Genomic DNA, 25959 nt, shown 5'->3' on the forward strand with positions numbered 1-25959 from the left:
CCCTCAGTCCTAAGTCACCTCTGGCTGCCTTCTTGGTGGGGAAAAGAAGGAAGCCAAACTCTGGGCCTTCCATACTTTGCTGAGTTCAGCATTTCAGCATTGGCAGTGCTATGTGGCTGTTCATTTACTGGACTCAGATTCACTTTAACAAAGCAAATTTACAAACAGTTTAGCACCAGCTAAGCTGTTTAACCATCCAAATAAATCAAAGGTCATATTGGTGGAAGCAAGTATTATGGTTCTTTAGGTTTTAACACATGATCTCTTCTGTGTTATTCCTACTCCACAGCTGTTTGTGGAGGCCATAAGAAGCATTAGCTGGTGTTATTAAGCCAAATAAAGAACATTGTTCCCAAGTTTGTTTTGAAGAGATCCAGGCTTTTGGGTATCTTTTGTATTATTGTCACTTGCTTATGACACAGCGAAACGCTGAAGTCAAAACAACTTACTCAGCAGAGTAGAGAACAAAGAAACTGGTACAGCATTTAGGATGAAAAAGGACAAACAAAGATAATAATTCACATGGTCAACAAAATGGACAACTCTTGGGACAGGTTGATGGAGCAAAGGAGTTAGCAGAGAGAGACTGATGATTGTGATAGATCACAGGGAGAAGAAAAGACAAGACATGCTTACTGAAGCATATGAGACCCCCAGCAAACACACCAGTCAGCAGAAAATTGAAAACCACACTGCTGGCCCTTTATTAGCTTGTTGCTTTGCCCAAAGCAGCAAGCTAAGTGTAATAAATAACCAAACTAATCAATTACGATGTTTGAAATTAAGGCTAGGGCTGAAGCCACCATCTGCTTCCATAGTGCAGGCTTTCCAAAGGCCAGGCTTTGCTGCTGCCTTCTTTCCTACTCTTTCAGAGCTAAGTCCTGAAAGTATTGCTGCTGGCCTGGTGATTCCTCACCTGGTTGAAGCTCCAAGAGAAGCTAAAGAATGAATAAACCAGCAACTGTTTTACAGTTAACAACTGATCTTGCCCTGAACTGTGAATCAAGAGTTTCTCAGAATGGGAGCTCAAAAAAACAAGTTAATCATCACCACCAGGAGTGTGGTGCACAGCCTAGATCTACAGCACACAGAGTAAATGTCATGCAGGCAAGACAGAAAGTCTTCTGTGCTTCTTGTTTGGAAACCTTAGCTGTTCTCTTTGTACTAAGAATGTTCCATGGTTTGGATCCATATTTATCTAAGGATGACACCATGTTTTGCATAATAACACAGGGAAGCATCCAAGGTTTGGGAAAACCAGGCTTCTCTGCACAACCACTCCACCTTCTTCAACTCAGCTGCAGAAGTTTGGTTCCACTACTTCACTGGTTTCTACAAGCACCTCACTGCACTGGTGACAACATAGTTAAAGCCAACCAAGCCAAAGGACCATTCCTGGTAGGAAGAATGGTTTTCCCCAGCTCCCCAGTGTGGTACAAGGCAAAGGAGAAAATGGCAAAAGACAATATGAGAAGGAATTGCTGAGAAACACTGATGCCATAACAAATAAGAATAAAAATGAGAAAAAAAGGGGAGGAAGGTGAGAAAAATACAGACTGAGAAAAACTGAGGGGGGGGGGGAAGTAAAGTTAGGAAAGATCAAAGGAAAGCTAAGAAAAAATGTAAAAGGGACTTGGAATAGGAAAATCAGCTGGAGTTACTTCATTGGTTGAAAAGATAATTTTGTACTTTGTATCTTTGCACTCCCTTCTTTGTGGAATCAATCACATGATATGAGGTGGTTGCATATTCCTCTTTAACCCTCAGGTTTGACAGTCAGACTTATAATAGCACACTCTCTCAAATGAGACTTGAGGTTTGCCTTTTCTCTTAATTGAAAAAAATCTGAATTCCACCACTCAGGGCTGATTTTGACTCAAGTAAATGTATTGCTTTCACTCCTGTCTCAGGAATGAACTTGACTGTAATTATCCAGATAGCTGTCTCTCTCTACACTGAAATTATATGATTTCTGAAGAAGTAGGAGAATTGACTGTTGCAGAATTAATCATATTTTTGTGACATTCAATGTTATGAAAAGGAGCCTTTCAGCATGAAATAATCACTGGTTTGTCAATCTTCAATAAATCAAGGAAGAGTCACATGAGATTAAGGAGAATAGAAACAGTAAAACAAACATTAAGAAAAAGAAATCAACTGTTTTTCTTTTACACTGCTGTAGCATTTCAGTGCTGGACAAGGTTTTTGTGTCCCAGCAGGGCAGAACACACCAACACAGCAAGAGTCAAGGACTGATGTGGCTCTGTGGCTGTACTGGTGTTGGAAGAGGGTAAAAGCAGCAAACCTGTATGCAGCATATTGTACCAGCCCTCCTTTCGTGTAAGGTCAAGTCCTGGACCAGATAGATCCAAGCTGTTCATCCAAGGGCATGGAACACTGAGTGTTGCAGTTACTTAATTCCCAAGCACCTAAGAGGTGCTCAGGTCTGCAATTGAAATCTAAGATCCTGACTAAAGATCCAAATGGTTCGTTCATAATATCACATCATTTGCACATACATACCTGGGTCATTGTGAGGCAAGGAGAGAGTGATTCCTGCAAGGCCAGTTCTTGCATGGACTTTGATAGCTACCTTGCAACCAAAAACTCTGCACAACACAGTGTGTCCTTTCTAGCCTCTGAAATATTTCCTATGTGTAAATGATTTCCTTCCATGGATTGAAGCTGTTACTCAAAGAGTGGAAAACTTCACTTCTAAAACCATCCTCTACCCAAATGAATGTGAGCTTGCACACCAGGACAGGACTGCAGCCATGTGGGAACAGAGAATCCTGAACACAGTGCTCTCCACAGCCTGGCTGGACTGGGGATGCTGTGCAGTTAGAAGTGTAAAATTCATAGGTCACAATGGAGTGAAACCCAAAAGGCAGCTTGTTTAGATGTGGTTTAAGTGAAGACTTTCAGCTTGCGGCTGGGAGGTCCCATGGCTCTGCTTCCTGCCATGTTGACACATGACAATAGCTAACAAAAAACACACAAGGAGGGACATTTAGAGTTAGGCTCACTATTATAAATTCCCCACCTGCCCCCCTCCCTGACTGCTCAGTGATCCAATCTTCAATAAGAATAAAAGGGGTTACAAGCCCTCTTCACAGGCTGGGGATGAAGTCTTCCTTCTGCAAGTACTTCCTTCTGAGAACTGGAGAATATGTATCCACCCATCCCTGGGTAAAGAGAGTAGGATGAAGGATTTAGATGATAAACCAGAGAGAGAACTGTGGAGCTGTGTCGTGTTTGTGGGGTTTTATTAGAACCTCATATTTCCTGAAGTAAGGGTTAGGTACTTTCACAGCCAGCTCAGTATAGGCACATGCCATGGGATATATCCAGTTAACACCTGGGACCCTGCTTCCTGTCTGACCACTCCTCCACCCTCACAGCTCAAACTATGTGAGTACCAGAAGCAGTTCTTTCAGATATAATTCAGGCTTTCTCTTTTCCTCAATTAGAATCACCATGTACAAAGGAGGATTCCCAGTGATAGAGAGCTCCTTACCTCTTAAAATTTTGCCACCAGAGTGGGAACTGCATCTTGTGAGAACAAAAGATTGCAGTAATCACCTTAAGTCCTGGCTGCAAATGCATTTACTTGCTTTGATTGGACACAAACCAGTTATTCTTTGACCCCTCCTGACTGAAGAACTGTTTCAAAGATTACCAAGACAGAAGCAGATGGTCTACCAAACAGTATTAGTTCCTCCTTAGGAGAACATTTTATATTTTAATTTAAGTCCCAATTGCTGTTAATAGGGAAGAAAAAAAGCTTCTAGCTGAAGCATCACATTTCTTTGAAACCTTCAAGGAAGTGACTAGAAAGACCTGTTATAAAATGAAGCAGTTAAACTCAGTGTTTGTTCAATGCAAAGAGTCAGCACTTCCTATTCAATGTCTCCCTAATTACCCCTGGGGATCAAAGACTTTCGAGCCATTGCCTGTCTATTCAAACCACTAACAGATGATCACTGGCCCCTCCAGTGCTATAGTAGCTTGCTGGATGCTTGTAATTTCCTGCAGGAAAGGGAAAATGCTGTTTCAAATGGGTATATTTAAATATTTTTATGGGCCTTTTTAGGAGGTTTTTTGTTCGGTGTCAACCTAAAGGAAAACAACAGACACAGAAGTCTGTTGTGTGGCTTATCCACAGGGCTGTCTGCTTAAATACAAACTGTAAGTTCCTTCAGCATCTACACCACTGTGAAAGCAGAATAAGAAGGTGAAAGATGGAACTTAGCAATGCTTGGCTGCTATTAAGCAGCTTACTGCACCAAATAAACTTATTTCAGTCCCCCCCCCCCCTCCCCCCCCCCTCCTAGTTCTGGTAAATTTGGTGTTAGACATGCTTGGACCTTTCTCAGTAAAATAATCTTTTCCCTTCTAGATACTCTTTCTGACAGAGACCATATTACTATAAATATTACTGAGCTATTTCTTCAAGATCAAAGTCAATTAAAAGATGGTCCCACTGCACCTCTAAATAGAGTTTTAATTTGTGTATCTAACACTAGAAATAATGGTTTTCCCATTGGGGTATTCACTTCAATTAGAGAAATGAGGACAGGCAGCCCTACCAGAGGGCCTCCTACCTTGCTTTGCAATTAATGAAATTCTGGGCTAGCCTGCTGTGGACAGTATCATTTTACAAATAATGTTTCATTATAGGCATAGAAAAGGTGAGCTCCTAATTTAAAAGGGTGTAATTTACATATGTAAATCAACAACCTCCCACATGCTCCCTTCCTTGTTATGTCTACCAGATATTGTTGGAAAACCTGTTTTCCTAAATTACTAGAAAAAGTTTCTGAAAATCTAAAACATGCAGTTTGCTTTGTAAAAGGTACAAACAATTCGTGTTGTCTTCTATCACAACAGAAGTAGGATGAAAGTTTAAATCTAGTATCCCAGCTTGAAGATAAAGAACTAAGTCTTGTAGAATTTGATCATAGAATAGTTTTGGTTTGAAAAGACCTTTCACATCATACAGTCCAACCACTATCTAACTACCACGTCTGGTGCTAACCCATGTCCCTCAGCACCACATCTCTGAGTCTTCTAAATACCTCCAGGGATGGTGACTCTACTACCTACCTGGGCATTCTGTTCCCAGCGTTTGAGAACCTTTTTAGTGAAGAAGTTTCTTCTAACAGCAAACCAAACCTTCCCTGGTGCAGAGGTCATTTCCTCTCGTTCTATCACTCGTTACTACTATCCTATCACCTTGCTACAACATCCTTTCAGGCAGTTGTAGAGAATGAGGAGGTCTCCCCTCCGTCTTCTTTTCTCCATACTAAACAATCCCAGTTCCCTCAGCAGCCCTCCTAATTCTTCACCAGCTTTGTTGCCTTTCTCTGGACCTGCTCCAGCACCTCAATGCAAGCTGATTGCTTAGGTGACTGCCTGCTCCTCTGTCCTTCTCAACACAAATGTGATTTTATCATACAAAGAATGAAATGATTTGAGAGTACTGCTATGGTTTAATCCTAAAATCAGCTGAAAACTGCATTAGTGTTACTCTAATATGCACATCTTAAAAGCACTGGAGCCCCATTTGGGATGTGCTAGCTGATGTAAGAAAAATTAACAAAATGACATCTTTGGAATTCCCTGGTGTCCAAAGCACAGGTTTAACTGGAATGCTCCTTAGCCTGAGTAAACCTAATGACTTGAAGAGAATGATGGAGGTGCTTCAAATTCAGAATTTAGATCAGGGCCAGAGAGCTCATCAGCATTACCAAAACTGAGCTCTAAAGCAGGATCCTCTCACCTTAGTGACCTTCAGAAGAAGTCTGACAAAATGTAATCTTCGTATTGTTTAAAACAGGCTAAGATGTTTAAATTTATTTTCTGACTTTTCCTTTCACAAACTTGAAAAGCAACAGATTATTCCAACAGTTCATCCAAAGAGGATGAAAGTTCATCCTTTTTTTTTCTTTTTTTTTTTTTAATCCTGTTCAAAAGCCCAGCAAATGGATACAGATGTACAGTCTGGGAAAGCTGATAAATGGGTGACACAGCACAATTAATGACACTAGACTTTTTTTTTTCTGTCCAGAGACCATGGGCAAAATCCAACACAGTACTTTCATGTACTATAAATCTAAGTGAATGGTTCAGATCAGCGTGAAAAGCTCTCTCAACAACGAAATTTAACACAACCTGATGATTTGCTCCCTTGGACTTAGAACTAAATTCAGCACAGATTAAGGAAAGTGGTAGCAAGTGCAATCCACAGTTTTCTCTTAAAAGACCCACAGTCATCTTTATGTATAATTACAACTAAAAAACCCCATTTGGTAAAGAAACTCAACGTTCACCAATTCAAGCAGTCAAAAGTGAGCGAAGAACGGAATTAAGACTGCTTGTGTGATTTTAGATCTGCCCCTCCATGCATATGTACTCTGTAATAGCCTTTAATTCCCTCATCACAGGCTATTTTTTTTTCCACTGGCCCAATGCTGAGCAGAACAATTGCACAGAAATTGCCACTCAACCCTGGCAACTGCAGCATTGTGGCATGTTCAATTGCTTTCTAGGGATGCCATATGTGCAGCCTGGTTGGTAGCAGTAGGAGGGGGTTGGAAAGGAAAGGAACGCACTCAGTGTAGACAGTTTTGCTACTGCACTCTAAATAGGTCCCTCCCGGGTGTGTGTGAACTCAGGTTTTCTAGTTTTGTGGCAGCCAGCTCTGGGTGGATCAGGGGTATGATGCAGTACACACTCTTGTTTGCTCTTCTTGACACAGAGTAGGCGCCACAATTCTCCATTACCCTTAGGCTCCTGCAATATAAAATAAGAGCAGATCCAACAGCAAAGTTCTGCATAAGTGAATGACTGCACTGGCAGTAGGGATCCAGACCCCTGCTCCCACGAGTCTTTTTAAGGTATGTTCACTTGTGATTACTTAGGCCACGATAATTTTGTTTCATTGTTAAGTAGAAATGCTTCCAAGTGTATGTTCAGGGACATCATAGACTACCTCGTCCCTTCATCCTCAAAGCCTATGATGACAGTAATGAATTAAATAGTACCAAACAGTCTACAGCACTTATTTCTTAGAAAGGACCAGGAGTTTGGCTCTGATTCACAGAACCACAGAGTGGTGGGGGGTGGGACTCCGGAGTTTATCTAGCCCAACCTCCCCGCTAAAGCAGGTCCCAGTGCAGATTGTACAGGACCAGGTCCAGGTGGGTTTTGACATCTCTCCAAAGAAGGAGACTCCACAACCTCTCTGGGCAGCCTGTTCCAGTGCTCTGGCACCTTCACAGGAAAGAAGTTTTCCCTCATGTTCAGACAGAACCTCCTGTGTTATAGTTTGTGCCCATTGCCCTTTGTCCTGCCACCGGGCACCACTGAAAAGACTCTGGCTCCATCCTCTTGACACTTGCCCTTTAGGTATTTGTAAGCATTGAGAAGATCCTCTCTCAGTCTTCTCTTCTCCAGGTTAAACAGCCCCAGGTCTTTCAGCCTCTCCTTGTAGAAGAGATGTTCCATTTTCCCCATCACCTTTATATCTCTCCACTGGGCTCTCTCCAGCAGTCCCCTGATTGGTCAGCAATTCCTGTGCACAGTTCATTTAGGAATAACCAGAAAACTGTGTCCTTGTGAGGTCACACCAGGAGTATTGTGTGCAGTTCTAGGCTCCCCAGTTCAAGAGGGACAAGGAACTCCTACAGAAGTCAACAAAGGGACACAAAGATGATGAGGAGACTGGAGCACTTCTCTTACAAAGAGAGGCCAAAAGACTTGGGGCTCTTTAGCTTGGAAAAGAGAAGCCTGAGAGAGGATCTTCTCAATGTTTATCAACAAACTAAATGGTGGAGATCATGAGGATAGGGCTGGGCTCTCTTCAGTGGTGCCCAGTGACAAGACAAGGGGCAGTGGGAACAAACCGGAACACAGGAGGTTTCAGTTGAACTTGAGAAGAAAATTCTTTGCTTTGAGGATGATGGAGCACTGTAACACTCTGCCCATAGAGGTTGTAGATTCTCCTTTCTCTGGAGACTTATTAAACTCACTTGGATGCATTCCTGTGCAATCCGATCTAGATGTATCTGCTTTAGAAGGGGGTGTGGACTAGATGATCTCCAGACATCCCTTCCAAACCTTACCATTCTGTGATTCTGTGATTCTGTTTGAATGTGACTATCCACAGGAAGTTAACAGTATAGAAATGCATCCATGCTGGACCAGTTGCATGCCTAGAACAGTCCCATGTGCACGTTTCACAGCCTGGAGTAGCCCATGATCCAGCCTGACTGGAGAAGCTATACTAATATAAATAAACTGTTACTGATCCCTTGGATTAATACTGTTTAGAATATCATTATGTCTAAATCGCGGGATTTTTTTTTTCACCCAAAGCTTCAGGAAGCCCTTTTTATGCTTGATTTCGTTATAATTTCTGCCATAATTAAATGAGATTCTGCTCCACTGATACTCCAATTAGAGTTTCTTTTGAAATACTTAGTGTAAGCATAGCCATCATCTCTGCTAACTGCCTTATTCTGTTTCACTTTTTGGAGTCTCTTTGCATAATGAAGTGATTCTACAGTGGTACCAGGCAAGCAAGGTGTGATGCTGCTGCTGTGTTATGTGCTACCGTATTTGAAAATAGCTAACATATGCTGTTCTTATCATCTTTCTAGGCAAAAGATTCTGCCTGCAGTAAGGAGATGCTTGGAAGTTAAGGTATGATAAAATCAAATAAAGCAGAAGATAGCAAATGCTGCTGATGGTGGGAGAGTTTATTACTTTCTCATTTGAACACAGATTCAGCAACCACTAACCACCTTTGAGCACCAGATCCTGATATCTCAAAAGGAATTGTGTTAAGCGGTCAATTTTGGAGCTTTTAACCTTCAGCACAAACAGCAGTGTTGAAATCTTGTCACAGAGGGAAAGAGCAGATTGGACCTTTTGTTCTTTATTTTACAGGTCATCTAGTAGGTCACCTGGATCGTATACTTAACAGCAGCTCTTCACTTAACACTGTAAAGATGTATATCTACCACACAGCTCAACTTCAACTAAAAGTAAAAAAAATTCTCAGAGAAGGCATCACTGCTGCACATATCCAATAGAAATGAATGACCTGGCTACAAATCAGGCTTTGGAGCCATCTTCTAGTTTATGCTAGAAAATGGCAGGAGAGAAATACTAAAACTAGAATTGAGGAATATTTTTCACCATCAGTGACATCCCTGAGCTTACTCTTATTACTAGCTACCCACAAAAATGTATAGTATTTAAAAACACTGAAAGAGAGCCCATTATGGGAAACATTTATTTCTCCACTTAACTGCAATTAAATCATATTATTTCACACTAATTAGTATGAAATAAAAGCACAGACTCAAGGAGAACTCCTTCCAGTACATATTAAGTTCTGTAAAACTGGCTCTTTTTCAGTGCCTGTGTGCAAAGGTCAACCTGAGAAGTGAAATGAAGATTATAGCAGCACATCTGGGCCACTGTCATAAAGGCAAGGCCAGCACTTCTGGTGTCAGCCTGCTTGTTATTTTCTTTTCTGGGGGCTTATAGCAACTATAAAACTCACTAAAAACAACTGCTAAAAGCTGAGAGCCTGTATCTTACCATTTAAGAGAACCAGAAGGAATTAAACTTGTCCCTTTTGTGTTAAAGATCCTTAAATTTAAGAACAGACCAGGCATCTAAAGGGCTAACTGTGATGTTATGTGACTGATGTGTGTTTTCATGGCACACTGATGTAAACTTCAAGATCAAATGGAGCCCTCTGGATATACAGCCTCAACCTGCCTTCCACCAGTTAAAGAATCAGTCATATTGGAGGTCTGCTTCTAAAGGGAAGCAAGCTGTTCTTCCAGTAATCCCACAATGATGAAAGAGGATCAGACTTTGACAGAAGGACCTCTTTATTCAGTGTCAAAATAAAACAATAAGCAGATATAAAAAAGGTAATAAATAAACCCCCAGAACAATAGGGAAACAGAGAGTAATCTATATAAATCTAAGACCAGGCAGAGGGTTGATAAAGGAAGCTGGGGACATGAAGAAAAAAATACAAGGCTTGGAAAAAACAAAGAACAATAGAACATTTTTAAGTGTCTGGAAAGCTAGCAAACTGAGCAGCAGTAGAGCTATTTACTTGATGGAGATGGGGAAATTGTTAATCATTGTTATAGTAGAGGCTAAAGTGTGCAGCAAGAATTTTTGTTCTGGTTTTTGAAAATAACTACGATAATGCAATTATTTCACAGGAAATAAGTTGGGGTTTTTTTCCAGTCCATTAATAACCAAGAATTATATTAAATGACATCTATTCAAGGACAAACATTTTTAAATCTGCAGGCTCATTTAACTTGTACCCAGTAAATGAGATAGCAGAAGAATCTGACTTGCTGATTAATACTCAACCAGCTACCAAGAGATTAGAATAGGGTTAATGCTGTACAAATATTTAAGAAAGGAAAAGAAGAGGAGGCAAGTCACTTAGACTGGGTAGCCTGACATCTACTACAGACAAAAGAATGGAAAATATAACACAGAATTCAACTGTGATGAAGAATATAGTGAATAACACAGGCCATGCATTTTGCTGTTCCGAAAAACAACTCTTAACAAACAAACAGTTACTCTTTTTTGGGAAATTGGCAGTTTAGGAATACATTGGATTTAATTTGGTATGATTTCAATTAAAGAGACAAGCACTTTCCAATCATAAAAAGCAACCTGTACATGTGCTTAAAAAACTAACTGGAAGACTTTAAAATCATCAGTATTGGTGAATAACCACTAAATGCTACTAAATGGCCTGAAACTATCCATGATTTACATGTGTTACATAAGTAAATATAAAATCATGAATGACTAAACATCCAGATGACTCAAAGAGCATCCAAGTGACAAATACAATGATGAGGACAGAACAGATAGCTGGACAGCTACTAAATTTGAATGATTTACATCAAATGTGCTTCAGGTTCAAACCAAATGTGTTGTCAGAAGCCAGCCTATACACTTAGACAAGTCTGACTATACACTTATACATGTTGTGCCCATGAAATGGGACACTGGCAACTGGAAGAAAGAGAGTGAAAATTACTTCAGGAGTGAATCACAGAATGCCAGGTTGGAAGGGACCACAAGGATCACCTGGTCCAACCTTTCTATGTGACAGTGCAGTTTAAATGAGATGGCCCAGCACCCTGTCAAGCTGAGTCTTAAAACTGTTCAATGTACAAGAATCCACTACTTCCCTTAGGAGAACATTTCAATCTCTAACTGTTCTCATGGTGAAATTTTTTCTTCTGGATTCCAATTGGAATCTACCCAGCAGTAACTCTTACCCATTAATCCTTGTCTTTTCCATGTGACTCCTTGTAAAAAGGGAGTCTCCATCATGCTGGTAGCCAACTTTTATGTACTGGTACATGGTAATAAGGTCTCCCCTAAGCCTTCACAGTATCACAGAATCACAGGATATTAGGGGTTGGAAGGGACCTCGAAAGATCATCTAGTCCAACCCCCCTGCCAGAGCAGGATCACCTATACCAGACTAGGCAAGAATGCATCCAGGCAGATTTTGAATACCTCCGGAGAAGGAGACTACACAACACCCCTGGGCAGCCTGTTCCTGTGTTCCGTCATCCTCACTGGGACAAAATTTTTCCTCATGTTTCCATGGAACTTCCTATGCCTCAACTTCCACCCATTGCCCCTTGTTCTGTCATTTGGCATCACTGAGCAGAGCCTGGCTCCATCTTCTTGGCATTCACCCTTTACATATTTGTAAACATTAATGAGGTCACCCCTCAGGCTCCTTTTCTCCAAACAAAAGAGTCCCAGTTTCTCCTCGTCAGGAAGATGTTCTACTCCCCTACTGGTTTTGTGGCTCTGCACTGGATTCCTTCAAGCAGTTCCCTGACAACCTTCTTGAACTGAGGGGTCCTTCTCTTCTCAAGGCTGAACAAACACATCTCTCTCAGCCTGTACTCATATGGCAGGTAGGAGTAAACACCAGAAGCTGCTGTATACCAATATCCTAATGTAGTTTTTATAGCCAAAAAGATTTATGAAATCCTTACACATGTAAGTTGGGAAAAAGTGACTGAAGTTGGTGGGTGACTCAACTAAGTAAAAATAGCAAAATACCTGGAGTTTCACAGGTTCTAGGAGCTCAGCCTGCACGATCTGATAGTGTTTATGGCTTTTAACATTGAAACTTAAGAAAATATTTTCCAATTAAAATTATGAGAATTTTCATACTCCTTCCTGCTTCAAATAAACACTGAACTGGTTCCTAAAAGATGCAGTACTTGACCAGAATGTTAGGAGTTGGATGGGATGTCCAGAGACCACTGAGTCCAACCCCTCTGCCGAAGCAAGATCACCTAGGGCCCGCTGCACAGGAACATATCCACACAGATTTTGAAAGTCTTCAGAGAAGGAGACTCCACAGCCTCCCTGGGTAGCCTGTTCCAGTGCTCCATCACCCTCACCATAAAGAAGTGTCTCCTTGTGTTGAGGTGTAACCTCCTCTGTTCTGGCTTGTACTTGTTGTTCCATGTCTTATCACGGGGCACTACCCAAAAGAGCCTGGCACTTTTTCATCTTGACACCCACCCTCTGCCATCCAGAGTGACCTTGACAGTCTGGAGAGGTAGGCCCAAACCAACCTCATGAAGTTCAACAAGACCAAATGCAAAGTCCTGCATCTGGGTCAGGGCAATCCCAAGCACAAATAAAGGCTGGGCAGGGACTGGCTAGAAAGCAGCCCTGAGGAGAGGGACTTGGGGGTGCTGGTGGACGAGAAGCTCAACAGGAGCTGTCAATGTGCACTTGAAGCCCAGAAAGCTAACCAGAGCCTGGGCTGCATCAAGACAAGTGTGGCCAGCAGGGCAAGGGAGGTGATTCTGCCCCTCTGCTCAGCTCTGGTGAGACCCTACCTGGAGTACTGTGTCCGCTTCTGGAGCCCCTTTTACAAAAAGGGCATGGACGTGCTGGAGCGTGTCCAAATAAGGGCCACGAGGATGATCAGAGGGCTGGAGTTCCTCTCCTATGGAGACAGACTGAGAGAGGTCTATTCAGTGTGGAGAAGAGAAGGCTCTGAGGAGACCCTTTTGTGGCCTTCCGGTATCTGAAGGGGGGCCTACAAGAAAGCTGATGAGGAACTTTTGAGGGTGTCAGGTAGTGATAGGACTAGGGTGAATGGAGCAAAATTAGAAATGGGTAGATTCAGATTGGATATTAGGAAGAAGTTCTTCCCCTTGAGGGTGGTGAGACACCGGGACAGGTTGCCCAGGGTGGTGGTAGAAGCCCCACCCCTGGAAGTTTTTAAGGCCAGGCTGGATGTGGCTCTGAGCACCCTGATTCAGTGTGAGGTGTCCCTGCCCATGACAGGGGGATTGGAACTGGATGATCTTTGAGGTCCCTTCCAACCCTGATAATTCTATGATTCTAAATATATTATTGATAATACTATAGCACCCTTCAGACTGGATCTGACAGCATTATAGATTAAAGGCAAAATGAAGTAAATCACAGAATCACAGAATGATGGATTTTGGCAGAGATCTCTGGGGATCATCTAGTCCAAATTCCCTGCTAAAGGATGGTCACCAAGAGCAGGATCCCATCCAGGTGGGTTTTGAAAGTCCCCAGAGAAGACTCCATAACTTCTTTGGGCAGCCTGTTACAGTGCTCCATCACCCTCACAGGAATGAAGCTCTCCCTCACAGTCAGGTGGAACCTCCTCTGTTCTAGTTTGTGCATGTCATCCCTTGTCCTGTTGCTGGGCACCACTGAAAAGAGCCCATTCCCATTTTCCTGTCCTCTGCCCTTTAGATATTGATAAGTATTGAAAAGATCCCCTCTCAGGCTGCTGTTCTTCAGGCCAGAGCCCCAGGTCTCTCAGCCTCTCCTCCAAAAGAGATGTTCCAATCCCCTCAGCATCTCTGTAGCTATCCATTGGATTCTCTGCAGCAGTTCCTTGTCTCTCCTAACTGAAGAGCCCAGAACTGGACACTACACCAGATGTGGTCTCAACAGGGCATGGTAAAGAGGGAAATGAAGCTCTCTTGACCTGTTAATTTGGCACCAAATGAGACCTAGTCCTTGAGTGAGCTGTGTGCAGCAATTTTGTGAAGATGTGAAAGAACCAAGGAAGGACCTCAAAGCTCCTCTTTGGGTAACAGATTGATTTCATAACATAAAGGCTTCGCCAGAACAGATTGTTTAGCTGCCATTCCTCCTTTTAACCAAGGTAAGATGGAAATAGAAAACACTAAAAGATCCTGTGAATCAAAAGAAGAAAAGGCAAGAGCAGCAAAATAGAACTTAATCTGGGATCAGAAAAGAAATATGATAGCAGAAAATTAAAGAAACTTCTTGGAAGGGTAATAAACTGGTTTGTATTTTAACTTGAACAAAATCTTAGTATCAAGGCATAAATGTAGGATTAATAGATACAGACTGAGTTTAATAATTAAGCATTGACAACTTCTCCTATTGATCTCAAGTGGCATGTAAACAGCATAATAACTGGTATATAATACATCCATAGCTAACCAGGTTAGATAGCTAAGAGCTTTGGAGAGGTGCTTTAAATGGGGTTTACTAAATAGCAACAAAGAATGCTGGACAAACTGAGCTCAAGCTAGATTTCAGGGTGATTTTTAGACAATAAAAAGACACTTTATAAACACATCATCGTCCCAGTACACATCATTGTCCCAGTACAGTTTTACTGTCAAAGCATTTTGCCTGTAGCAAGCAACACTGTTCTTTAAGCAAAGCTGCATCTGTACAAAGTTCAAAGGAATGCAGAGCTGAAAAGTAGAGAGAGCTCTGACTCCAATCAAATGAGTGACTGTTTTGGCTTCATAATATATTTTCCAGCCCTAACTTTAATCTAAATCAAATGCCCATCTCTCTGGCTGTTCATGCAATGCAACCGCAGCACATGCTTAAGTATAGGAAAATTGCAAGTGCCTAACTATATCAAATTGTACCTCCATCTAGTCTGGAATCTACATCAGGCAGAGGATAATACCTTCTGTTTCAGAAGAAAGAAACTATTCTCCATCACTAATTCAGTTAGAAACTGTTCCACAGATCCAGCCAAACAGCTGCTGGGTATGGATATCTGGACAATCAAGCAGGTCTTTTCTGTTTCTAAACTCAGAACTCTTCTTTCCAGGCAGCATAGCAATGTCCTAGATCCTTTACCATGCTATGCTAGCAGGTCTGGCACTTAACAGGTACAGGAACCCTGCTGGCAAAGTACTTGGATAGTAACATACCTCATGGCATTATCTCTGCCATAACAATCTCACTATAAATTCTCTCTCCAAGGCAGAGCTCCCATGGACTACAGACCCTATAATATCTCAGCAAAAGCCAAGAAAGTTTTCCTTGTTTAGATGTCAGCCACATGGACAGTCCTAAAATGGGGAAATTTAACTTTCAGGAGACATCTCTTCACTACCTCCTTGAAACAGCAAATTTTCAGGTCAGTTACAAGCTGCTTAAAGAGGCCTTTCATTTCAGTGGTGCCATCCATGCCATCCCTGCCATTTTAATGTTCCAGCCCTGATCTGCCACTGCCTTTCTCTTTGGCATTCTCACCCCACAAGACAAGCTTCTGCTGAGCTCACAAGATTTGCATAAGCTGTGTGTGTGCAAAACTTTGATGTGCATTGTTGTCACTGCCTTAGTGCCGGTATCTGAATATTTGGAAAGGTGGCAACAAGTCAATCAGGAGCTGGTTAATTCAAATGAAAACCAGCTCCTGGTGTTTAATACAGCCTGTTATATTTTGTTTGTCATTATCTCCCTGGACCAGTGACTCAGCTCTGTAAAACCTTCAGCCTGATCACAATGTTGACACATGATACCAGCCGTTCAGCTTCCATGGACTTCTATTTATGCCTCCTCTCCTCTTTGAAAAAGCCCAGCATGATAAATGAACCTCAGACTATTAAATACTATACTTTCAAAAAATAGTGGAAACTCTGCCTTTTAGCCTTAAACAAATGATTCAGCAAATGCTTCATGTGATTTTGAAAAATGAAGTGTTTCAGCAAAGAACTTCAGAAATGACCCAGTGTCTTCTTGCTTCCACTCTCTGCCTGCCTCAGATGGTTGCCCATCACAGCTGTGTCTGAGCATCTGTCATCTAAAAATTTTGCCAACAGCAGAGTCACTCATGGATCTCCTGATGTCTCTAGGTCCAGACACTTGCACAGGCAGGTAAGGCTTGCAATGAGTGGGTTTTAATATCTAAACTGACAACTGTGATGTGCCTGGTGCTATGAAGAGCATCCTGAAGCCCTGGACATTTCTTTGAAGCATTTCCATTAACCAATCAGCGTATAAAAAAACAGAGTAGATGCCAAGCCACTGCTATGGGACCCAGTCCAAAGTCCATGCACTTAAATGGGAGTCTTTCCAATGACCTCAGATTTGCTTTGGAGGATGAAAATGGTCATTAAAAAGATGATTTCTATGGTTGTTTTAACTAACAAGACCAGAAGGAAAGTAGCCAAGTTTCCAACATTTGTGAACAGTTATACAGATCAGACCTTCTTTATTCATGATTAAATTATGTCTTACCACTCAAATAGTCCCCATGGCATCAAAAAGAGCAAGATATTGTTTAAATGAGGGAAGGTATCTGTAAGAAAATGCAACCATGCAACTACAGAGGTAAAAAAACCCCAAAACATCAAAACTGGAGGAAAACCAGTAATTTGTTTTGCAAACAGAGCAGGTTAAGGACTGAACGAGTTCCTGATAAGAACTGTCTAGTTTTTATCAGAATGCAAAATGTCTCAACTTAACTTAGTGAAAGTACAAACATTTTGACTCCCTGATTAATTTTTTTTTTCTTTTGGGTTAGGTGATACAATTCTCGTCTGCAACTTGACAGGATGTAGAAAATAATTACAAATGAAAAGGTTATTCATAATTTTTAAATGAGTTAATTAGTAAACCCCGCCAGAGTCACTCATTACAGTAATTAATAATTGATTATACTTGAAATTAAACACAATTTTTCATCAAAATCTAATTAAATATCTGCCTTTTTGCTTGTTGATTAGAACACTGGGTCTGGTAGAGACAATCTTTGCTAAATATGTTTATGCTGAACTGAACCATTGCATTTGATTTCTAATAATTGATAGTTCCTTTAGAAATTAGTAATTATGACCCTTAATTACAGCAGTTCAACCTGATCAGCATTGCTGGCACCTTGCCAGCCATCCCTGAAGCCTGGCAAATGCCACAGAACTCATTTGAATGGATAAACAAGGATGGAAGAGCACCCAGTGGACCTCCCTTTTAACCAGATTACTGTGCTCTTACCTAGGAGTCTGCTCTTTTCGGAGCTCTGAGAAGGATTTTGAGTCGGAGAACACGAAGTGGCAAACCAAACTGTTCTCAATCTATCAAACAGCACACACCTCCTCCACCAGGATTAACAGCCACTGCTATTCTGAGCTATAATGATACTCCTCTGACATGCTGAGATAATATCCAAAGGAACCATGTTCAGGGCATAAGGAGAATACCAGACAAATGAGAAAGGCGAGTCCAAATGTACACAAGAAATGATGAAAATTGACTGCATATTTCATCAAACTGCTGCTGATTTAATGTTGGTTAATTAATCACTCCTGCTCCTCTTACAGGAGACATAAAAAGTGACCAGAGTATGATGCAAGGCAGAAGTGGAAAACTATCAGTCATTAAAGAAGTGTACATAAAAGGAACACAGTAAAAGCAATCCTTTGTGGTAGTGGTAATTATACTCATGTGAAATGAAAGTAAAAATCTTTCGATTCAGGCTAAGATTTGTAATTCTAACCACAACCTTTTATAGATCATTAGTGTACAGGAACTCACAGGGAAATCAAAAAGACTCATTTGTGCCATGAGAAATGGGTTTTGTTACTCAGGATCACACCTGTATGTCTGACCACTAGAGTTTGCACCATGGACTGTTTAAAACAGAAGTCTAGGACTGGACCTGTGTAAGACATTTATCACAAAAGAACCAATCTAACTGAAGAAAAAGTAATGGTAACAGTCCAACTTTATAGGCTGAAAAATAGAATTTTCACTTTTAACAGTTCAATTAATTTTGTAGCCAACACTGGGAATTTTTTTTTCAATGAACATTGACAACACTCCTAAACCAAAGAGATTCAGATCAAGCACAGATCATGAAAAATCCACTGCTTCTCCACCCAAGGAACACATTTCCCCAACTCTCCCTATTCTAAAAAAGGCCCTGTTAGGTCACAATCTAAACTCAGTCTTTCTCCACCCTCCTGGTCACTCCATGGAGTTCAATACAGCTGGTTAAATGGCTAGGATGTGTCACCAAAAGATAGAATAAAGCCACATTTTTGTGTACCAGAATCTTGGTTCTGACCCTGCCCCATCAAAGTCAAGAGCAGGGAATCCCACAGACCTGGATGTGACTGGGACTGGACATGGACCTCACTGCCTGTTTTAAGGGGCCCCTTTGGGGAAATCTGGTGGGTTTATCTTACTCCAGGTACACTTTCCTTTGCAGAATATAAACAGTCCATGCCATTGAACTCATGCTTTACTAAGCTCTTCTGTCTCTATGACGTGTCAGGCTCCCTACCATAGCACTGCAACCACATTAAGTGATCAGAGACCTTATTTTTCCATCACTTTCTACCGCAGTCTTGACCCTCTGCTTCTCAAATGTTAGCTTTGAGGGTGGGTTTTTCAAAGAAATTAAAGAAAAGCAGAAAATAAGCTGAAATAACCTTACCTATGAAATACGCCAGCAGGATCACCAGCGTGACTGAGATGACAATGGCACTCAGAGCAGCACATTTCCAGTTACAGTACTTATAGGGCTTCTTCAGGTTAAAGGCAGGCCTAGAGAAGGTACTTCTGGGAAGGGGCCTAGGGGGAGGTGAGTACACAGTGCTGGACGTCAAGGGATATCCCGGCGAAGTTGTACAAAAAAGGGGAGAAGTGCCTCCAGGTTTGAAGAGGAAGTGCCTGAGGGAAGAAAGACCAACAAGTGACTTCTCACACAAGCTGAAGCCAAAGGAGATGTGGGGTGGGAGGATGACGACTGCTACCAGGACGAAGAAAGCAGCTCCGCTCAACACTGGCTATGGACACGGATGGCATGCACAAAAGAGAAGAATAAAAATCAAAGGCAAGTCACACAGAGTAAAGAAAAACAAAACAAAAAAATCACAGTGCCAACAATGCCACAGAGAACTCTTCAAGGACAGGAGTCCCTTCTGTGGAAGCGCTGGCGTTAGAGTGAGATGAATACCCCAAGCACAGCTACAACAGACTGGTGGCAGGGGCAGCACCAGGGGCCTGCTCAGGTTCCCACAGAAAAGCCCTATGGAGACTGAAGAGGAGCGTAGGTTGGATTAAAGAGGGGAGGGTGTTTACCAATTTGTTGATCACTGCATGAGAGCGTTTTTTTATATGGCATTGGTGAATGGAGATGGGGAAAGAGAGCTGAAGCCATTCCATAGCACCCAAATTGTCACAGAGGGGAATATTCACACTGACCCCGCATGGCAAGTTCAAATGTTGGACAATGGCATGACTAAAAGCACCAAATGCCAGAATTCCAAGTGCTGTGTATTGCCAGAGGGGAGAGGCATCTGCTTCCAGAAAGCTGTCCAGAACAGCTTAGTTTGATGCCTGCTTTTAAAAAGTGTGAATTACTGTCAAAGGCAACAGCGTTTCCTGTCCAGTGACACATTGGGAAGCACAGTCTTTAGCCCATTGCTACAAACGCAGCCTGAAAGCCAGCCTCTGAGGACCTTGTGTGAGACTCATGAAAGTTAGCACAAAAAGAACCCACTGCAGTTCACGAGTTGCTGAAATGTCCCAATGGGAGTTCTTTCCATGGGAATTGTAAATGAAAAACCTAATTTTGGAGGGACATTGTGAAGTACAAGGCATTCAAATTCCAGGAATGCATCTTGGGAAACAGATCTGACTCATCTATCACCATGCTGATGTAAAGCAAAAATGCAGCTTGTCAGAACAGAGAAAGCCCCAGTGCAGCACCTTCTGCCATGGCTTATGGGGCTAGAGTTGCAGCCAGCTTAAACACAATCAGCATGGATCCATGGTATTCAGGCAAGCCAGTGGATTGTACCAGATGGAGACATGACTCTATTTTCCCCTACAAGTCACTTGTGCAGTCACAGGGAGAAATGTCACATGCAGAAACACTACCATGCAGAAAAGCCACTGATTTGTGCAGTATAAAGTAACACATAATTCTCCAAAATAGGTGTTTGCAGCATTACACCCTTGGTTTTATTGGTGCTCTAAGTAAGACTGATGAGCATTAGAGAAAGAGACATTATTTCTACTGCTCTGATGCTCTACATCAAAACATTCATTTTTGCAAACAGCCAGATACCATCCTGTGTTTTGGAAATTACTTAGACACAGGTGTATCAGTTCTGAGCAAAAAAAGGTACCTGTAGTGTTCAAGTAGAACCACAGAATCATAGAATTGTTTTAGGTGGAAAAAACTTAGATCATCAAGTCCAACATTCAAAGTATATCAGGTACTCTAATCACATTTTCAGTTAATGATGGCTACCAAATTAGGAACTGCCAACACAAGGTCAACAGCTTTTTGACCTTGACCAACAAGTTAAAAGCTGCTTATAACTTTTAAAGTTACATGATCAAAAGCTAGGCAGAGATGCCAGAATGTGTGGTTAAGTCAAAATCAAAGGCTTGCCTTACAAACACCACGAGGAGACTCTTGTAAGATAAAGTATGTAGAAAATATCAGTTTAACAATGAAGTATCAGGCTGCCAGCACAATAATGGTTTAAGATTTTCCAAGGAAATTAAATTCATCTTAGTTTATGAGAGACTCAAAATTGCTGTAGGTACTTCTAATGAAATTACTTTCAAAGCAGCAAGGGAAAAAAGAAAAAAAAAGCAAATGGCATGCTGTGGCTCACGAGCATATTAATGAATCTGCCATTAATATGTACAGGACACAGTGCTCCAAGCCTCAGAACTTCATTCTTTTAAAGCCATCTTGCAAGAGGCCAGCAATGGTGTTGCCCTTAAACACTGGAAGGACCAAATGCTTTCATGCAAGGATCATATAATGACTGTACAGTAAAGAGGAAGACCACAGAAGTGTCACATACCCATCATTGTAAGCACCGTCATGTCGGGAGGAGGTGAGAATGTCCATCTCAATGAGGTTGTCCTGCAATGTCTCTAGGAATGTCTGCTTTGCTATGTTTCTACATACATATGGAAACATGAATGAAGCCAGTGAGTCATGCATATATGAAGTGTGATCTTATAAACCACAATGGTTATAGTGCAGTTGTGCATGGAATTAGAATGATGGACCATATATTTATATGTATAAGATGCTACACATATACATATATAGCTTTTAAGAATGCTCACTTCTCTCTCTATATCCTGGTACATACGCATATACACACATAGAAGCACACATGCCCATGGGCATGTATAAACAAGAGTTGATGTCTTTCTTCATTTCACATTATTTATTGCCAGTGACACATGAAACCTTTCAAACTGCTGGATTCAGAAGACTGGATTTCGATCCAGCACAGCTGTACCCTTGTTACACTCCTGCACTGGTACTATTGTTACCCTGCACAGCACAGTATCTAAGGACACTTCAGCCAATACCTTGGTAGAACACCTACGCCTCACACACTCATGGATTTCCAGCAAAAATCTGCCACTCCTTTGCTTAAATTTCTAATTTGCATTTGAGAGCTTTTTAGTCACCCATTCGATGAATTTGTTTTTCTGTATGGAGCAATAATTTGCTAGTTAGAGGTTTCAAAATACAAGGTTTGTTTAATCTCTATAATATTCAGATAGAAGCTGGAAAAGTTTTGCTGTAACCCAGATACCAATACCAGAGCATGGGCTCTAATCTGGATAATACAGGCAATAGGCCTGCATGTAAAAGAGCCTGGGTCTGAGTCTGAACACAACAGTGGCATTTTTCAGTATCTGGTCTCCCCAGCATGTACTTTGATGAGTCACTTTTTGGCCTATATATGCTAGACTGTTTTGTACTTTTTGAAGAGAATAGCAGGAACATAAAGAATTAAGTCAGAAGCACAGCTGGGAAGAGACTGTGCCTTTCTCACCTTCAGGCTTGTTCCTCAAGACCTGGCAAAAGAATATTCCTCACATGTTTTTTAAAACAAAAAACAGGTCCTGATTTTGCCCATGTCTGTTTTCATCATCAAAACTGAATTTAAGTATGACTGTGAATAAATTCCCTGGCCAAAACTACCATAAGGAACATAATAGCATTGTGACACTTTATCACATATGCAGGATTTAAGCATTTACAGGACCTAAGTGACACAATGTGAATTCAAATGAGAACTCCCCTGCCAAAGAAACTGGATGCAGGTAACATGCTATACAAAGAGAAACCAGGCCTGTCACATTATTCAAACTGTGATACTGTTTCTTCTAAAACCGCCTCAACCTTCATTTTCATTTTCATTTCCTCCTCTTCCTGCTGCTAATGCCAGAACTTCTGTAGCTCAACTCAGGGCTTTTGGAGTCCCCTGGGATGCTTTGACAGAACTCTGAATGAAAGTGACTCCTATTCATAACTTTGGAGTAAAGTGGATCGACATGCGTGAGCTGTGTGCCATAGCACTTGAGACATCCATCTATCCCCAAGTGTTTGTGGCTTCCTTACATTCCCTGGGAATGCAGAAAAGGTTGGATGCTGAATCCAATGCAGAGAGAAGCAACATATGTACATGCACTGAGCATTTAATGGGTAAGAGGCAAGGCATCTAGCAACACACCAATCAATAAAAGTTCATCAGTGGTTAAAATCCATGTCAAATTGGTTCCATGAATTTCAGTTGTGGATTGTCAATAAAACAGAAGAGGGGAGGGTTACATAATCTTATAATGTATGCATTTGCATAGAGAGGTCGCTGGGTCACCGAGGTGACTAATGCATGCCTGTCCTCCTCACTGAAGGCTGGACAGAGTCTGCTCCCTTGGAGATCACCTGTGAATCACTGTCTAGTTACAAACCATGCTCCCTTCTCATTATGAGTTGTGGTAGTATCTGACCATACATGATTATCACATGAAATTTCCTGGGAATAGAAGTCTCCTGAAAGTTGGTTTATTAATTATGTGTCCATCTACTTGGCATTTGTTTGCTCCTGAAAGGTCAAATGTACAGGACCAGAAAGGAGGCCACAGAAGGAAGAGTGAGGAATAAATACGGGGCGGGGGAGAACTGACTTACCTGTCAGGAGTGACTGCTGAGTAAAGATCTTCTCATCACAACCTTGATAATATATTGCTTTTAAAGCAACAAAAAAGGGAGCAGATAGGAAAAGAAAGAGGAAAAAGGAGAAATAGAGAAAAGGGAGTAAAGGGAAACTAATGAAAAGGAAGGAGACAAGAGGAGGGGCTCTTCTTGCAACATATAAAGTTCTCAGATATAAGGTACACCTAGCATGTCAGCTCTATATTTGGGCCACACATCTCTGCCTTCGCTTCAGAGCATGGAAATTTCAAGGCAGTGGTAAACCATCCTAAATTCCCAGTTCTGAATACTGCCTGGAATCCAGGGCAGTCAAAATCAAGCCTCTTCAAACTCTGGGTGCTTAAAATCTGTAACTGTGGTCAGGTTTCACAGCCTGTCACAATCCCTGTTTAAAAGACGTAGTTTTCTTCGTGTTTCCTCTCTCTGTTGACTAATACTGGATTTAAAAATAACGGATATTCAACAGAAATACAATTCTGGTTTTGACATGAGATTACTATAATCTCCTCTTGCTAGACTTCAAAGGTCTTAATTCTTGGATTAATGTCTCTTGGCCAGGATTTATTTTATTACATATTGGACATTTTATTCTCTTGGGTGGAGGTCTTTTTTTGGTTCTAAAAATCTTTGCAGCTTCACGGATGAAGCAGAGCTGGGCATCCAAGCTGGCCAGACAGTTCTGAAACCTAATCTTACATGTCTACAGAATTCCCATTGAGGGACATGGAAGAGTTCTCCATGTTGGAAGAGCACATTGGTAGAGAGGAGATTTCTCACAGATTTACTGCTCAACCGTGCTGCACAGCTTCTGTGCATTATGACACCATTATAACACATTTGTTTTTCTTAACGTTGTTTAGAGAAGGCACAAAAGCCAGTCAGCTGTGCTGTGTCAATGTGCTTATTTGCTGTTTGGCATCAAAGTGCAGATTCTTTTCCAAGATGTTCTTTGTCTGAAGAGACACTGGCCAAAATTATGCCATTCCAACCACTATGTCAAAAGCCACAACATCAGTCTTGAAACACCCCATTTTCTACCTAATTAAGAAAATCATTAAATGACAGATCAATTACAAATCTGACTGATCTGTGATGCAAGTGAAATCATCAAATGATGCTGAAAGAGCTTTTCATGCAGGTAGGCCTCCAACATTCCATCTGGTTAACAGGAAGAATGTGACCAGCCCACTTGAAGATAGAATAGTTGGCTTCACATCTTGAAAAAACTGTCATCCACAAAGATTTTGTGAGGAAGAAATAACAACAGACTTTAAGGCTGGACCCATTTAGAATTTAACAGGAATTCTCCAGGGCTAGCCCAATAATTGTTCTATGAACTCCAGTATTTATTAAGATAGCATTGCCTCCCCATATCCCTCTCTGATTGCCATCAGAATTGGACAAAGAGGGATATGATGTTTTCATCAAAGAGTTTCTCTCTCTGATATTCCTCCACTGATCCAGATGCAAGGATGTTCTTTCTCAGCTATGATGATGGGTTCTAAAAGACTCCAGCCAGCTGTGAGGATGCCTTGGTTCTATTAAAACAGTATATTATCTCTTCTCCAGTGAAATTGTCCCATGGTTTAGAAAAAGGCATAGGTCTACCTCCTGAGTTATAGAGAATTATACACCAAAAGGCTGCAGGAATGGGGCCTAAGGATTTTTTTAATGTTTTTTTATTTTTATTTTCCCCCAAGAAATTGCACACAGAAGTCCGTACTTGGGTATATATGCTCAAGAATTACACAGTGTAAGTACTGAAACTGTTGCCAAATCACACTTGTAGTACTCGCTTATAATTTTGTCATAATCTTTTGGATTCAGATGCTCATTTGGATCTTTTTAATCAGGTATTTACAATGAAATTAATTATCCTTAAATGCCATCAAATGTGATATTGAGGTCTGTTTTGGAAGTTTCAGAGGGCCAGCAGACAGAGCTCATCTTCAAAAAAATCGACAGATGCATTCATTTTTAAAAAACATTTTCTTAGCAGAATCTGGCAAAATTGGGCACATTTTGTTCCAGGACACAGACAGAGCTACCCTGATCTCAATGAGATTCTCAGAGGCAGTGATGCAACAAATTTAGCCCCTGGCTCACTTTTCATTTAGTACATGTTTTTTTTTTTGCTGTCTAAGATCTTTTTTCTTGGTTTCAGAAGGTAAGACAAATGAAGGAAGAAAGACTTCTCTCCAGACTGAAAAAGATACCATGTATGGAGGCTAATGACTCCAGCATCTCCAGTTGTCTGTCAAAAGCAAAGGAAATGGTGAAGCAAAACCTCTGGAGAATGTAAACACTGAATTTTAAGTAGACAGCAAGAATGCACTCACCATCAGAAGGGAGGACTGAGGCTGAGGGAGTATACTAACTTGCTTTCCCAAAACCTATGTAGAACCTAAACAGAGCTATGAACTAGAACAGTGGACCTGGTCACACTCTTCACATGTTGCATGGGTGGAAAATAATTTAAAGGCTAAATGCAGCCATCATTAGTTGATTGATGCCTGGCTTTCAAGTGTTTCATGCTTGCTGGAGCAATTGTATAGCACAGTAAAATGCTGCAGCCAACCTCTCCTCATGAGGTGAAACAA

The 25959-nt window shown here is 41.3% G+C and overlaps 1 protein-coding gene across 3 annotated transcripts in view; it reads right to left on the reverse strand.

The window, feature by feature from the left end:
- The window catches only part of TENM4 (teneurin transmembrane protein 4), a 400376-nt gene that overhangs the window by 215417 nt on the left and 159000 nt on the right, over positions 1 to 25959 (reverse strand). For 2 of the 3 annotated variants that reach the window (XM_054383335.1, XM_054383323.1), the window contains 2 exons: positions 21201 to 21299; positions 18809 to 19044 (listed from right to left, as the gene is read on the reverse strand). In XM_054383335.1, the coding sequence (XP_054239310.1) occupies positions 18809 to 19044; positions 21201 to 21299 (335 nt within the window). The remainder of the gene's footprint in view (positions 1 to 18808; positions 19045 to 21200; positions 21300 to 25959) is intronic. The other variant, XM_054383330.1, reaches the window with a different exon arrangement.

The sequence above is a fragment of the Indicator indicator genome, chromosome 1, assembly GCF_027791375.1.
Source record: "Indicator indicator isolate 239-I01 chromosome 1, UM_Iind_1.1, whole genome shotgun sequence".
NCBI lineage: Eukaryota > Metazoa > Chordata > Aves > Piciformes > Indicatoridae > Indicator > Indicator indicator.